This window comes from Piliocolobus tephrosceles, chromosome 4, assembly GCF_002776525.5.
Source record: "Piliocolobus tephrosceles isolate RC106 chromosome 4, ASM277652v3, whole genome shotgun sequence".
NCBI classification, from domain to species: domain Eukaryota; kingdom Metazoa; phylum Chordata; class Mammalia; order Primates; family Cercopithecidae; genus Piliocolobus; species Piliocolobus tephrosceles.
This window is the reverse complement of record NC_045437.1, coordinates 34,746,826-34,762,164: the sequence shown is the minus strand read 5'-3', so window position 1 is coordinate 34,762,164 and position 15,339 is coordinate 34,746,826. Positions and strand designations below refer to the sequence as shown.

At 37.6% G+C, this 15,339-nt stretch overlaps 1 protein-coding gene across 1 annotated transcript in view; it reads right to left on the bottom strand.

Annotated features, from left to right (window-relative positions):
• The window catches only part of SPEF2 (sperm flagellar 2), a 193,620-nt gene that overhangs the window by 55,430 nt on the left and 122,851 nt on the right, over nucleotides 1-15,339 (bottom strand). Inside the window, exon 24 of the mRNA XM_023216523.2 lies at nucleotides 4,428-4,565. Within this exon, the coding sequence (XP_023072291.2) occupies nucleotides 4,428-4,565 (138 nt within the window). The remainder of the gene's footprint in view (nucleotides 1-4,427; nucleotides 4,566-15,339) is intronic.

Here is a 15,339-nt window from a genome sequence, read left to right as displayed (position 1 = left end):
GGCTACTCAGTACCTAAATATTGGAGGGCCTAAATATTGAAGCTCCTTACATAGATGAATTCCACGATATCTAGCTAATTACAGAAAGCATCTTTTTAAAAAGAAAAACAAAATTGACCTAATGTTCAAAGCCTTATCTAAACCAAACTCAAAGATATTTATGAAGGGATCCCTACATTTATCAATTATGTCACTACTTATTTTGTAAAATATCAAGAAATATTATCTTATTGCCATATTCACAGTACAGAATAAATAAATGTCTGGTTTTTTACTGTAGTCTACAATAAAAGACAAGAACAGTTTCAATAAGTCTGTGTTTGATACAGAAAAGGTTAAGCCAAATCGCTCCTGGAAAAAGCTGTTTTCTGTACTATTCAACTTTTCTAACTAAATGACTGAAACAGGAAAAAATTAATTTGGTGAACTTGCATCTAAGTTAAAAAATAAAAGTACCATTTATGTATTGTTTTACATTACAGAACATTTTTAATAGTCTCCTTGGATTTTAAACATAAATACATATTTAAGTAGTTTTTTAAACTAGCATTTTGAAATGACAAGAAAAACTAAACCTTTTTCTCTTTCCTTGCAAAACAACCAAATTAAGTTTTAAAATATTAATGTATGAACTAATTCTACAGTTTGACAACAAGTGTTTACACCTGTCATGTTTAGGTTTGGTAAAACGGGAGAAAAATGAGTCTTGTAAATTTTACTCATGAGAACTTGCAGAATGCCACATTTATGGTGAATTGGATCATATAGAAACCCAATTTGTACAGACTGAATATTGACAACTTTGGGGAATTAAAATAAGTGTGTTGAGGTTATAAAAAGTATTAGTCATTAAATCATAGCATTGTATTATTTAGTAAATAAATTTAGAAATCAGGAAATTATTTCCTCCTTAACTTATAGAACTAAACTATTTAATAAAGATTAGGTTTAGTAGAGCTTCTTTTATACAGTTGGTATTTGGGACAGTGCTGTTCTCTGTGCCTTAGTCTTACCTTACTATAGTGATTACCTTATATAAAATATTAATTTATTTTTAGAAGGCATAATTTAATTAACTAAATCTGAATAAGATGCCATACTATATCCAAGATTTTCATAAAGGCAGAATTAATCAAAATTCCTGTTACATTTATGATAACTAGTAAACAATATTTTCTCTTAAGATTTTTAATTGTGACAGAATCTTAGATTTAAAAGGAATTTTAGAAATCATCTAGCATAGCATTTTCTAAAATACATTTTGTAGAAAACTTGTCCTATAGGCAGTTAATGAGTACCTTGTTGGGGATGAAACAAAAACTTCTCAAGGTCAAATAGTGTAGAAAATAGAAATAGAAAAAGGATTTCCTTCCTGTAGGGCATTTCAATTTCTAAATATGTCGATACACTCGTCAGTCTCCCAGGGAGAGGGAGGAAGGCTAGAGTAGATAGCACTTCCCAAAGTCATTTTATCACAGAGTCCTTGTTTTGTGAAACATCTTGTAGGACTACTGTCTATGGAACCTGCTTTGGGATACATTTATCTAGCTGTCTGTTATCCAATACCACAGATTCTTGAAGGCTTTCTCTAGTGTACTTTCCACTGATCCTCCAAAACCATGTGCAAACTTCTGCTTTTGAGCATCCTGGACAAAAAGCTCATTGCCTCCAAAGTCTGTTACTTGATGGGCTGTTCATTAGGCTCTTTCTTTAAATATTGAATTGAAACCTCTTCTTTTGTAATTTCCACCCTTGGTTTTTATAGGATCTTATTGATCAGTGCAAAATAAGGCTCTCTTCAGTTCTATGTGGCAAACTTGCAACTATTTGAACAATAAAGCAGTGGTTAGGAATACAGTAGACACTCCCTTATCCATGGGGGATAAGTTTCAAGACCCTCAATGGATGTGTGAAACCTCAGATAGTTCCAAACATTATATACACTATGATTTTTCATCTGATAACTAAATTGGCTACTAAGTGACTAACAGATGGGCAGGTAGCATCTACAGGGTGGATACTATGGACAGGCGGATGATTTACGTTCTGAGCAACACAGAATGAAACAGTGTGAGACTTCATCACACTACTCAAAATAGAGCACAATTTAAAACTTATGAATTGTTTATTTCTGGAAATTTCCATGTAATATTTTCAGACTGAGGGTAACAAACTATGGAAAATAAACCCGAGGAGAAGGGGGAGCTACTGTATTGGCTTTGAAGTCAGATGGGCAAATTGTTTCACCTGTGTTTGTCTCAGTTTCCTCATTTGTGAAATGAAGATAATGGAACTTGCAGTGGGCCGGGTGTAGTGGCTCACTCCTGTAATCCCAGCACTGTGGAAGGCCGAGGCGGATGGATCACTTGAGGTCAGGAGTTTGAGACCAGCCTGGCCAACATGGTGAAACCGTGTCTCTACTAAAAATACAAAAATTAGCCAGGCGTGGTAGCGGGCACCTGTAATCCCAGCTACTTGGGAGGCAGAGGTTGCAGTGAGGTGAGATTGCACCATTGCACTCCAACCTGGGTGCAAGAGTGAAAACTTGTTGGGAAGTTTTAATGTATTCTACATGAAAATCTTTAGAATGGTGCCTGGCATATACATAGTAAGAATTTAGTAAATGTTAGCTTTTATTTACTGCTTTTTCCTCTTTATTCCTTGTTGGTCTTAGATATTAGTTCAATTTCTCAAGATAAAAGTCCTATATCTAGGGATTATTAAAATATTGAATCATATAATATTTTCAAAGGTGGTATGTATTGCTGTTAATCAAGAATGATTCATAAAACTTATCTGCCTTCATTATTGGTTTTCAGCTATTTCTGCCATAAGCTTTTGATACAACTGTTTATAATACTTGATTTTTGCTTGCCCAAACCAATGTCATGGGGATGCTATCCAGACTGGTCTAGGCTGCTTAGGCACCTCACTTTAATCTTTGCATACAACTCAAGCCATGTGGATCTGTCCTCCTGGTTGTGGCCTGGCTTTGTCCTCTGCTTTGGATGACATCTTTCTAACTCCATCTTCTCTTTCCAATCCAGATTCCTAACATGGCTGCATGGGGTCTTCACTGTCCTGGTATCCTGATTTCTTGAAATCTTTTACCTGAGGGGCTGCTCCTGCTTCTCAGATTTCTGCTGATATTTCAGACCTTCTGTGGTCTGGCCTATGCCTGAGCCATAAATTGTCCCTTTGAAGGCTGGAAGTACCAGCATGTATTGGTCCTTTGATGAAAAGACATTTACTGAACACCTATTATGCACTAGCTGTAGGGATTGCCAGATAAGTACTCTCATTTCCTGCAGTATCTCTTTATCTAAGTTAATCAACTAAAGACCAGACATGTACCCTTTTCCATTATCTCTCTTCACTCCTGTTGTTTTAGGAAAAAAATACTCATGTACACACAACTTGAATGAAGACAGCCTTCATATTCTCTTCAGTTTGACTCAACTTTAGACAGGCTGCTTCCTGACTCTAGGCCCCACTTCCCTTTTGTTAGAGCATTTGCTTTAAGAAAACTTGACATTGTAAATCCTTTCACTGTTCCTTTGAGACGTAAATCTTTTCAAAGCCTCCTACCATTTGTACAACCCAGAAAAGAATGTCTTTCTCAAACACCTAAAAAATGTAATTAATCATCAAGGAATACAGTGCCTCTGTCTCCCAGTTCCTGTGTGAGAGTAGGAGCCTAACTTCACTAGGTGCATTGCTTCAAGTCCTAAAACTACCTCCTGTGATGAAGATTGTAGAAAGTTGACTTTTCCTTCTGATAACATCAATTGGCAAACACAGTTGGCCTATGACCCATACCTTCTAACCTACTCCAGCTCTTAAAAACTCTCTAGCCCTTTGTCTTGGCAGAGTTGGCAATGGTGTCAGAATAAAATCAGCACCTGTCTTCTAATCTTGTCCTGTGCAACTTTTTTTTAACTTAATAGGCTGAAAATATAAGTTAATCAGGTTGCATTGATTATGGTCTGTTTTTCTAGTCCAGTATTGGAAAACTTTTTATTTTCAGGAATCAAATGTCTGCCTGGCCTGATCTTGCCTATGTTTGTTGTGGTCAGGCTGCTTTCCTGGGCTTTCTTTGTCCACTTACGGGGTCTGCTTTGAGAGTCTGGTGAGGTAACTCAGTTGTAGACACTATTTCTACTGTGGCTTTCTACATATCTAGGCCACCTGGAGCAAAGCTGGTGGGTAGTTGCTTGGGATGCTTCCAATTTGGGTGTATATTGGGCTGGACCAAAATGTATTATTTCAGCTAGCTTTCTTGGTGAGTTGGAGCTCATACAGGCATAGTGCTTTACCAAAATAAGCCGTGAACAGACCTCTCATATTCCCAAGAAAGTGTCATATGAGGGACTGAGGGATGAGGCTGTGAAGGGAAGTGCCTGGGTCATTGTGACCACTGCTCTTACCTGCATCAGGGAAAAGAAATGGTTCATTGTCATTCCAAGAGAGTCCTGTAACCAGCTCTCGTTAATGATGTCAAGCCGCTCCTGCTCTGCCTCTTCCTTCCGGGCATCACAAATGTCCCACAGGCGGTCTCGCAGATCCTAGACAGAAAAGAAGCATCGGCATCGTCATTATGCTTTAGACCGCTGCTCAAACCACCTAGGTGCAATAAAACTAAAATCCTTTGCCTCTCTTAAAAATGTCTCTAAAGAAATTTTACACCAATTGCACTCCTGTATTGTATGTGCTCATTCAACCAATATTCATTTTGAGCCTATTGTGTCAGTCCCTCACGTTTGAAGAGGACCTCATGACATCATATGTCTATGCCTACCACAAACCCATTATGTTTTACTTTATTCATGAATGGCTATGTTTTATGTGCTTTAATCCTTCCTAAAAAAAATGTGTTTGATTGAAAAAGTCATTTCAGTGAATTTTTTGGGGGGAAATGGCAATTGTTGGTGGAAAAAATAGGCAGCTGTATTAAATCAGGGGCATAAATTTGTTAATTAAGACCACAGGTGTAACATATTGTTCACCAAAAAAAATATATATCACAGTGTTTCTTTATCCACTCATTGATTGACAGGTATTTGGGTTGGTTCCACGATTTTGCAATTGTGAATTGTGCTGTTATAAACAGCGTGCGCAAGTATCTTTTTCAAATAATGACTTCTTTTCCTCTGGGTAGATACCCAATAATAGGATTGCTGGATCAAATGGTAGTTCTACTTTTAGTTCTTAAAGGAATCTCCACACTGTTTTCCATAGTGTCTGTACTAGTTTACATTCCCACCAGCAGCGTAGAAGTGTTCCCTGATCACCGCATCCTCGCCAACATCTACTGGTTTTTGTTTTTTTCATTATGGCCATTCTTGCAGGAGTAAGGTGGTATCACACTGTGGTTTTGATTTGCATTTCCCTGATCATTAGTGATGCTGAGCATCTTTTCATATGTTTGTTGCCTATTTGTATATCTTCCTTTGAGAATTGTCTATTTATATCCGTAGCCCACTTCTTGATTGGATTGTTTTTTTCTTACTGATTTGAGTTCATTGTAGATTCTGGATATTAGTCTTTTGTCAGATGTATAGATTGTGAAAATTTTCTCCCATTCTGTGGGTTGTCTGTTTACTCTGCTGATTGTCCATTTACCGTACAAAAGCTGTTTTGCTTAATTAGGTCCCAGCGATTTATCTTTGCTTTTATTGCATTTGCTTTTGGGTTTTTGGTCATGAAATCCTTGCCTAAGCCAATGTCTAGAAGGGTTCTTCCAATGTTATCTTGTAGAATGTTTAGTTTCAGGTATTAGGTTTAAGACCTTAATTCGCCTTGAGTTGATTTTTGTATAAGGTGAAAGATGAGGATCCAGTTTCATTCCCCTACATGTGGCTAGCCAATTATCCCAGCACCATTTGTTGAATAGGGTGTCCTTTCCCCAATTTATGTTATTGTTTGCTTTGTCAAAGATCAGTTGGCTGTAGGTATTTGGGTTTATTTCTGGGTTCTCTATTCTGTTCCATTGGTCTATGTGCCTATTTTCATACCAGTATCATGCTGTTTTGGTTACTATGGTCTTATGGTATAGTTTGAAATCAGGTAGTGTGATGCTTCTAGATTTGTTCTTTTTGCTTAGTCTTGCTTTGGCAATGTACGCTCTTTGTGGTTCCATATGAATTTTAGAATTGTTTTTTCTAATGCTCTGAAGAATGTTGGTGGTATTTTGATGGGGATTGCATTTAATTTTTAGATTGCTTTGGGCAGTATGATCATTTTCACAATATTGATTCTACCCATCCATGAGCATGGTATGTGTTTCCATGTGTTTGCTGTCTTAATTTAATTTAATGTAACTTAATTTAGGAGAGCTAAGTAATTAAACATGAGGCCAAAGTACATAAGAAAGCGGCAGCCCTTTATTACAAATATGCACACTCTCGGGCGAGGTTCTCTGGTCCTCAGGTGCAGGGGGGCCAGGGAAGTCACGCCAGGCAGGGCTCTTGAGTGAGGTTCCCCGGTCCATGAATGCGGGACCGAAGAAGTCACGCTGGCTCCTGCCGGCAGCGGACTTTTATGCATTGGTACTGGAAGAGGGAGGGCAGTGGGCGGGATAAGGGTGTGATAGGGGCGTCTCCATAGGCGTGGCCGGGTAAGTTTCGATCTCTTCATATTGACATCACCTGGTGCATGCTCGGTTGATCTGCATCTTCCGGGGCGCAGGCTGCATTTTCCCGGGCGCAGGTAAGTTGGTGATGAAGAACCCAGAAACAACAGGTACTGCTCCATCTTGTTCACCTTCCTCCATCTTGTCCCTTCTCCCTCACCCAAACATTTGCGTCATTGTGTCATTTATGATTTTTTTCATCAGTGTTTTGTAGTTTTCCTTGTAGAGGTCTTTTGACTCCTTGGTTAGGCATATTCCTAAGTATTTCATTTTTTTTTTTTTTTTTGCAGCTGTTGTAAAAGGGGTTGAGTTCTTGATTTGATCCTCTGCTTGGCTGCTGTTGGTGTATAGAAGAACTACTGATTTGTGTACATTAATCTTGTATCCAGAAACTTTGCTGAATTCTTTTATTAGTTCTAGGAGCTTTCTGGAGGAGTCTTTAGGGTTTTCAAGGTAAACGATCATATATCATCGGCAAACGAACAGTTTGACTTCCCCTTTACTGACTTCAATGCGTTTTATTTTTTTTCTCTAGTCTGACTGCTCTGGCTAGGACCTCCAGTATTATGTTGAAGAGGAGAGGTGAGAGTGGGCATACTTGTCTTGTTTCAGTTTTCAGAGGAAATGCTTTCAACTTTTCCCCATTCAGTATTATGTTGGCTGTGGGTTTGTCATAGATGGCTTTTATTACATTGAGGTATGTCCCTTGTATGCCAATTTTTGCTGAGAGTTTTAATCATAAAGGCATCCTGGATTTTGTCCAACGCTTTTTTTGCATCTGTTGAGATGATCACATGATTTTTGTTTTTAATTCTGTTTATGTGGTGTATCACATTTATTGACTTGTGTATGTTAAACCATCCCTGCATCTCTGGTATAAAAACCACTTGATCATGGTGGATTATCTTTTTGACATGTTGTTGGATTTGGTTAGCTAGTGTTTTGTTAAGGATTTTTAGCATCTATGTTTATCAAGGATATCGGTCTGTAATTTCCTTTTTTGGTCGTCCTTTGCTGGTTTTGGTATTAGGGTAATGCTGGCTTCATAGAATGAATTAGAGAGGGTTCCTTCTTTCTCTATATTGTGAAGTAGTATCAAAAGGATTGGTATCAATTCTTCTTTGAATGTCTAGTAGAATTTTACTGTGAATCCATCTGGTCCTGGACTTTTTTATGTTGGTAATTTTTAAATTACCATTTCAATCTTGCTGCTTGTTATTGGTCAGTTCAGGGTATCTAATTCTTCTTGATTTAAGCTAGGAAGGTTGTATTTTTCCAGGGATATATCCATCTCTTCTAGGTTTTCAGGTTTATGTGTGTAAAAGTGTTCACAGTAGCCTTGAATGATCTTTTGTATTTCACTGAGGTCAGTTGTAGTATCTCCTGTTTTGTTTCTTAGTGAGGTTATTTGGATTTTCTCTCTTCTTTTCTTGGTTGATCTTGAGAATGGCCTATCAATTTTATTTTCAAAGAACCAGCTTTTTGATTCATTTGTCTTTTGTATTGTTGTTGTTGTTGTTCCAATTTCATTTAGCTCTGCTCTGATGTTGTTTTTTTCCTTTCTTCTGCTGGGTTTGAGTTTGGTTTGTTCTTGTTTTTCTAGTTCCTTGACCTTAGAATGTTTTCTAGTTCCTGTGACCTTAGAATGTCAGTTTGTGCTCTTTCGATCTTTTTGATGTAGGCATTTAGGGCTATGAACTTTCCTCTTAGCACCACCTTTCCTGTATCCGAAGTTTTGATAGGTTGTGTCATTGTCATTCAGTTTGAAGAATTTTTAAATTTCCATCTTGATTTCATTTTTGATCCAATGCTCATTCAGGAGCAGGTTATTTAATTTCCATGTATTTGCATAGTTTTGAAGATTTCTTTTGGAGTTGATTTCCAGTTTTATTTCATTGTAGTCTAAGAGAGTGCTTGATATAATTTCAATTTTCTTAAATTTATTGAGGCTCATTTCATTTCCTATCATACGGTCTATCTTGGAGAAAGTTCTATGCTCTGTTGAACAGAATGTTGCTGTTTGCGGTTGCTGGGTGAAATGTTCATATATATCTGTTAAGTCCATTTGTTCCAAGGAATAGTTTAAATCCATTGTTTCTTTGTTGATTTTCTATCTTGATTACCTGTCTAGTGCTGTCAGTGGAATATTATTGTCCCCCAATATTATTGCGTTGCTGTGTGTCTCATTTCTTAGGTCTATTAGTGATTGTTTTATAAATTTGGGAGCTCCAGTGTTAGGTGCATATATGTTTAGGATTGTGATATTTTCCTGTTGCACAAGGTCTTTTACCATTATATAATGTCCCTCTTTGTCTCTTTTAACTGCTGTTGCTTTACAGTTTGTTTTGTCTGATATAAGAATAGCTATCCCTGCTCACTTTTTGTGTCCATTTGCATGAAATGCCTCTTTCCACCCCTTTACTTTAAGTTTATGTGAGTCCTTATGTATTAGTGAGTCTACTGATGGCAGCAGATAGTTGGTTGGTGAGCTCTTACCCATTCTGCAGTTCTGTATCTTTTAAGTGGAGCCTTTAGGCCATTTACATTCAATGTTAGTATTGAAATGTGAGGTGCCATTGCATTCATCATGCTCTTTGTTGCCTGTGTACGTTTGGTTTTTTTGTTTGTTTGTTTTGACTTTTTAACTTGTATTTTTGTTTTATAGGACCTGTGTGATTTATGCATTAAAGAGGTTCTGTTCTGATGTGTTTCCAGGATTTGTTTCAAGATTTAGAGCTCCTTTTAGCAGTTCTTGTAGTGGTGACTTGGTAATGGCAAATTCTCTGAGCATTTGTTTGGTTGAGAAAGACTATGTCTTTCCTTCATATACGATGCTTAGTTTCGCTTGATACAAAATTATTGGCTGATAATTGTTTTGTTTGAGGAGGCTGAAGATAGGGCCCCAATCCGGGTTTCTGCTGAGAAATCTGCTGTTAATTCGATAGATTTTCCTTTATAAGTTACCTGGTGCTTCTGTCTCACAGCTCTGAAGATTCCTTCCTTTGTCTTAACTTTGGATAACCTGATGACAATGTGCCTAGGCGATGATTCTTTTGTGATAAATTTCCCAGGTGTTCTTTGTACTTCTTGTGTTTGAATGTCTAGGTCTCTAGCAAGGCTGGGGAAGTTTTCCTCAATTATTCCTCTAAATATGTTTTCCAAGCTTTTATGATTCTCTTCTTCCTCAGGAACACCAATTATTGTTAGGTTTGGTCATTTAGCATAATCCCAGACTTCTTGGAGGCTTTACTCATATTTTCTTTTTCTTTTACCATTGTCTTTGTTGGACTGGGTTAATTTGAGGACCTTGTCTTTGAGCTCTGAGTTTCTTTCTTCTACCTGTTCAATTCTATTGCTGAGACTTTCCAGAGCATTTCAGGTTTCTAAAAGTGTGTACAAAGTTTCCTGAATTTTTGTTTGTTTTTTCTTTCAGCTACCTATTTCCTTGAATATTTCTCCCTTCACTCCTTGTATTGTTTTTTGGATTTCCTTGCATTTGGCTTTGCCTTTCTCTGGTGCCTCCCTGATTAGCTTAATAACTAACCTCCTGCATTTTTTTTTTTTCAGATAAATCAGGGATTTCTTGGTTTGGATCCATTGCTGGTGAACTAGTGTGATTTTTTTCAGGGTGTTAAAGAGCCTTGTTTTGTCATATTACCAGGGCTGATTTTTTGGTTCCTTCTCATTTGGGTAGGCTCTGCAGAGGAAAGGGTCTAGGACTGAAGGCTCTTGTTCAGATTCTTTTGTCCCACAAGATGTTCCCTTGATGTAATACTCTCCTGCTTTTCCTATGGATGTGGTTTTCTTTGAGCCAAACTGCAGTGACTGTTGTCTCTCTTGTGGGTGTAGCCACCCAGTAAGTCTACCCTGCTCCGGGTTGGCACTGGGGGTTGTCTGCACAGAGTCCTGTGATGTGAATTGTCTGTGGGTCTCCCAGCCATGGATACCAGTGCCTGTTCTGGTGGAGGTGGTGGGGGACTGCAATGGACTCCATGAGGGTTCTTAACCTTGGTGGTTTAATGATCTATTTTTGTGCTGGTTGGCGTCCTGCCAGGAGGTGGTGCTTTCCAGAGAACATCAGCTATAGTAGTGTGGAGAGGGACCAGCAGTGGGCGGGGCCCAAGAACTCCCAAGATTATATGCCCTTTGTCTTCTGCTACCAGGGTGGCTAGGGAAGGACCATCAGGTCGGGGCAGGGTTAAGCATATCTGAGCTCAGACTCTCCTTGGGTAGGTTTTGTTGCAGCTGCTGTTGGGGATGGGGGTGAGATTCCCAGGTCACTGGACTTATGTACCTAGGAGGATTATGGCTGCCTCTGCTGAGTCATGTAGGTTGTCAGGGAAGTGGGGGAAAGCCGGCAGTCACAGCCTCATGCAGCTTCCATGCAAACCGAAGGGCTGGTCTCACTCCCACCGGGCCTCTGCCAACAGCCCCGAGTCTGTTTCCAGGCAGTGGGTGAGATGGGCTTGAGAACTTGTTCAAGGATACCCACCTCCCAGCTGTGAAACAAAAGGGCTTGGGTCATCCCCCACCTGTGGAGTCTGCACACCGGATGTGCACCCTCCCCCGAGCTCTGGCCAGGAGGCTTCTCGCCCAGTTCAAATTGTTACAAGGTTCAGCTACACATGTCCTTCTCCCTGTGGAGTTTTACCCCCTGCTCCTTTGGCCACCCTCCCGATGGAACCCTGTGGTGCCAGGCGGGAATGGGCTGCTTGGGCACCCAGCGAGCTCCCAGTGCCTTTCTGCTACTTCCTCTACTCCTGTATTTCACTCAGCTCTCGAAATTGACTCAGCTCCAGGTAAGGTTAGAAACTTCTGCAAACAGACTTTCAGTTTCTCCAGTGAGGGTGTGCTCAGGAGAGGAGGGTCTCCCTTCCCACTTACGCAGTTGGGGCACTCATAGTATTTGGCATGTCTCCCAGGTCCCGCAGGAGCAGTCTGCCTCCTTCAGAGGGTCTGTGGGTCCTCTCGAGATTGCTGGTTTGTTCTTGCAGTTGATCTGGAGCTAAAATTCACAGTGCAAGCCTCCATACACTGCAAGCCTCCATACACTGCTCTGTCCAGAGTTGTCATCTAGTCCTGCCTCGTATCTGCCATGATGATCCAGTTTTTTTTGTTTGTTTGTTTTTGGTTTTTTTTAGGCAGAGTCTCACTCTATTGCCCAGGCTGGAATGTGCCGTGAGCGTGATCTTGGCTCACTGAAGCCTCCACCTCCTAGGTTCATGCAATTCTCCTCTTTATATATTTTTTTAAAGAAAAGAGGGGACACAGCAGAGGAAAAAGCACAAAAGCAGGGCGACCTTGATTCTAGTTCTTTTTCTCCCACGGACTCAGTGTGAAACCTTTGCAAGTAACATCATGTCTGTGGCTCAGTTTTGTAATGGACAAAATGAGAACAATGCAACAGCAGAACCTCTCTATTAATTTAATAGGATTGGAATGAAATAATTGAAGAACAAGGAATATTACCAGGGATAAAAAGGGATTAAAGCAATGAGTTTTTGTTATGAACTTGCCCAGAGGCATTTCTGGTTTTCACATTTTATTTAGCAAGAATTAGGGAATTACTAAATATAAAAATCAGAGATGTATTTAAGAGAGATTCATAAGTATTAATTGAGAAGATCACGCAGACTAAATCATTAAAAACTTCTATTCTTACAAAAGGTGTAAAGACTTTCCACTGGGTAAAAACCCACATTCAACTTATGTGGTGCTTACTAGAGATACATAAAACAAAATGACACAAAAAGGTCAGTGTGGAAACTTATATGACCACATACAAATTAAAAATAAAGCAAGGTTTATGGTATTTATATAAGATAGCAGTCAAATTTAAGACAAAAACACTTTGGACACAAAGATTTTATACCATAATGAGGAACAGGGCAACTTGGGCACAGAATCCTAACACTACTGCTTACTATGTTGGCTACTTTACCATATTTGTTCATCTATAAAATGGGAGTATTACTAGTACCTGCCTCAGAGGGTGATTGTGGGGATGAAAAAGACAGTGCCAGAACATAGTGCATGCTCAGCATTTAGTTATTACTGTTGCTGCCTTAAAATTGATGAAAATCAAAAACCATAGCAAGGAAAATGGATAGAAATGTAATAGTCACAGGAGTTTTTCACTTACTTTCACCAGTTTTTACAAGATCATGTAGCTATAAAAATGTCAAAAAAAAAAAAAAAAAAAAAAAGGAATAGAGTGCTTATTTCAATCAGAATTACCTGTACCCTTTTAAAAACAAATGTGATACAAGGATTTATACTAAATCTAATTAGTTTGGTCATAAGGAATGAAACAAAGGCAGGTTTAGCTTTTTTTTTTTTTAACTTGACTTCAGAAGTTTCTCTACTGTATACTGTCACTGAAGATCCACTGCTAAAAATGTTATAATGTCTTTGATAAGGTTGATTTGGCCAAAATTTACTGAACCTTCCAAGTAGAAATTATGTATGTTGTTCTCTAGTATCCATGGATCATTTCTAATATCCAAATTTCTAATCAAATTTATTTTTCTTCCCTTGACCATTCTTTCTAGAGGCTTCTCTGCCTTTATTGCCTGGATTGAATTTTAAGTTTAATATGCTTTATTTGCCAAATTTTAAATTTAAATTTAATGCCAAGTTTTTAAGAATTGTCCTCATCAATTCCTTTCTCCTTTCCTCAGCTTTATTTTCTAGCTTCTTTTTGAAGTTATATTTATTTCTATTCTTCCATGCCTAATAATAAGTGAAGAAAAATAAAAGTGACTATTTCCACCATATCTAACCATGTAGCTAAATATTCACACATATATATATATATATATATAGTGTAAGTCTATGTTAATATATTTTAGAGTCTTCTCACATCATTGGAATAACTTTCTGAAAAAAGTTAAATGAGATTCCTATCGAAGTAACATAATATTTTAAATATTTAAAAGTAAAATAAAGAACTATAAAAGTATTAAAAATTGTGTTACATTTCTATATAATCTTGGGGTGAAGTATTTTTTAATTGATTACAAAAAAGCTATAAAGGAAATTTCCTTATTTATCTATATAAACTTAGAAAACCTTCTGCATATTAAAACTCACTTCAAACATCAAACTGGGAATACATATGTATTATATGATCAACAGATGGCTTATTTCCTTAATACATAAAAAGATCTTAGAAGTCAGTAAGAAACAGAGCATGCTCCATCAGAAAAAGGGGCAGAAATTGCAAGCAGATTTCAGCAGGAGGAAAATAAATGGCCATTAAACTCAGGAGAAAATGGTCAACTTCAATTGTAAATTGAAGAAAAAATGTAAATTACAGGAATATATTCATATTTTTACCCATTAAATTGGCAAAGATGAACAAAAAAGAATCTAATATTTCATATAAATCTAATAATTTAGATTTAAAATGTTTGTATAATTGAAAATATACAAATCTGATATTTGCATAATCTGTTAGTTGGCATAAAATTTACAAGTTCTTACTGTGTAAATTTTTCAAATTGTAAATTTTTAATATATTTTAAAAACCTTAAAAATAAGCATAATCTTAAACAATTTTCACTTTAAAAAGTTTGCCCATGGAAATAATTAAGGATGTGGTCAATAGTTAGCTGGATGAAATTTTACTGTAAAATTCTCTGTAATAAAACATTGGTACTCAAGAAATTGTTAATAAGATGGTGACTAAACATAGAAATCTGTAAAATAAATGATATAGTCCACTAGTCATATCTTTTAGTCATAAAAATGGTGTTGTAGATGAATGTTTATTGAAAAAGAAAACATGTTCTATTGATTTAAAAAGAATGTTACAAAACAATACATATTTTGCTATCAAATTTTTGTAAAAACTATCTGGAAAGACATGCAGATGTGCACCAAGGTAGCAACCACCATTGACTATTAGGGATTTGTCATTTTAAATTTTGCTTCTTATTATCTAATTTATCTACAATAAACGTATGTTGCATTTGGAATTAGGAAAAAGGAAATTCCAAATAAGATATTTTAAATTTCCAAATCTTCTCATTCTCTGCCAACAATCACCTGACTAACATGGAGAAGAAGTATGCAGGAAGGCTGGCTTTATGAATAGGTAGGAAAAAAGAAAACAGAAAAAAAAATTGTAGGGTTTATATAGATATTAATTACTCTTTGAAGAGTGTCAACGAATAGGCAAAATACTTTGATTTTACCAGGATACTTGAATACCTGTTGGGATAAACCCTTCAGCACCCACCCTATCACCCAAGCCACAACAACGCCTTGCTTCCATTGCAAAAGCTTCCCATCTGGTCTTCCAACATGTCTTCCTGCTGTTTTTACTGTACTGTAGACTCTTTTAAAACCAGAGAGCAATGCTTCCCATTCTCACTCAGATCAATAGCAATATTCTTGTAATAACCTCCAAGGCCTTAGGCAATCTGGTTACCTAACAATCTCTCTGACCCTATCATCAGTCAACTGTTGCCTAGCTCACTCTGCTCCAGACACACCAGCCTCCTTGCTGTTCTTCAAACACATCAAGTGTCCTCCCCCTTCAGTGTCATCGCTCTTGCTTTCGTCTGTGCCTCATACACCCTTTCTCCAAATATTTACATGGCTTATCCAATCACTTCTGTCCTCAGTCTGTTCAAATGCCACCTTCTCAGTGAGATTTACCACAGCCACTGTTTACAAAATGGCACATCCAACTTTCTTTTCCC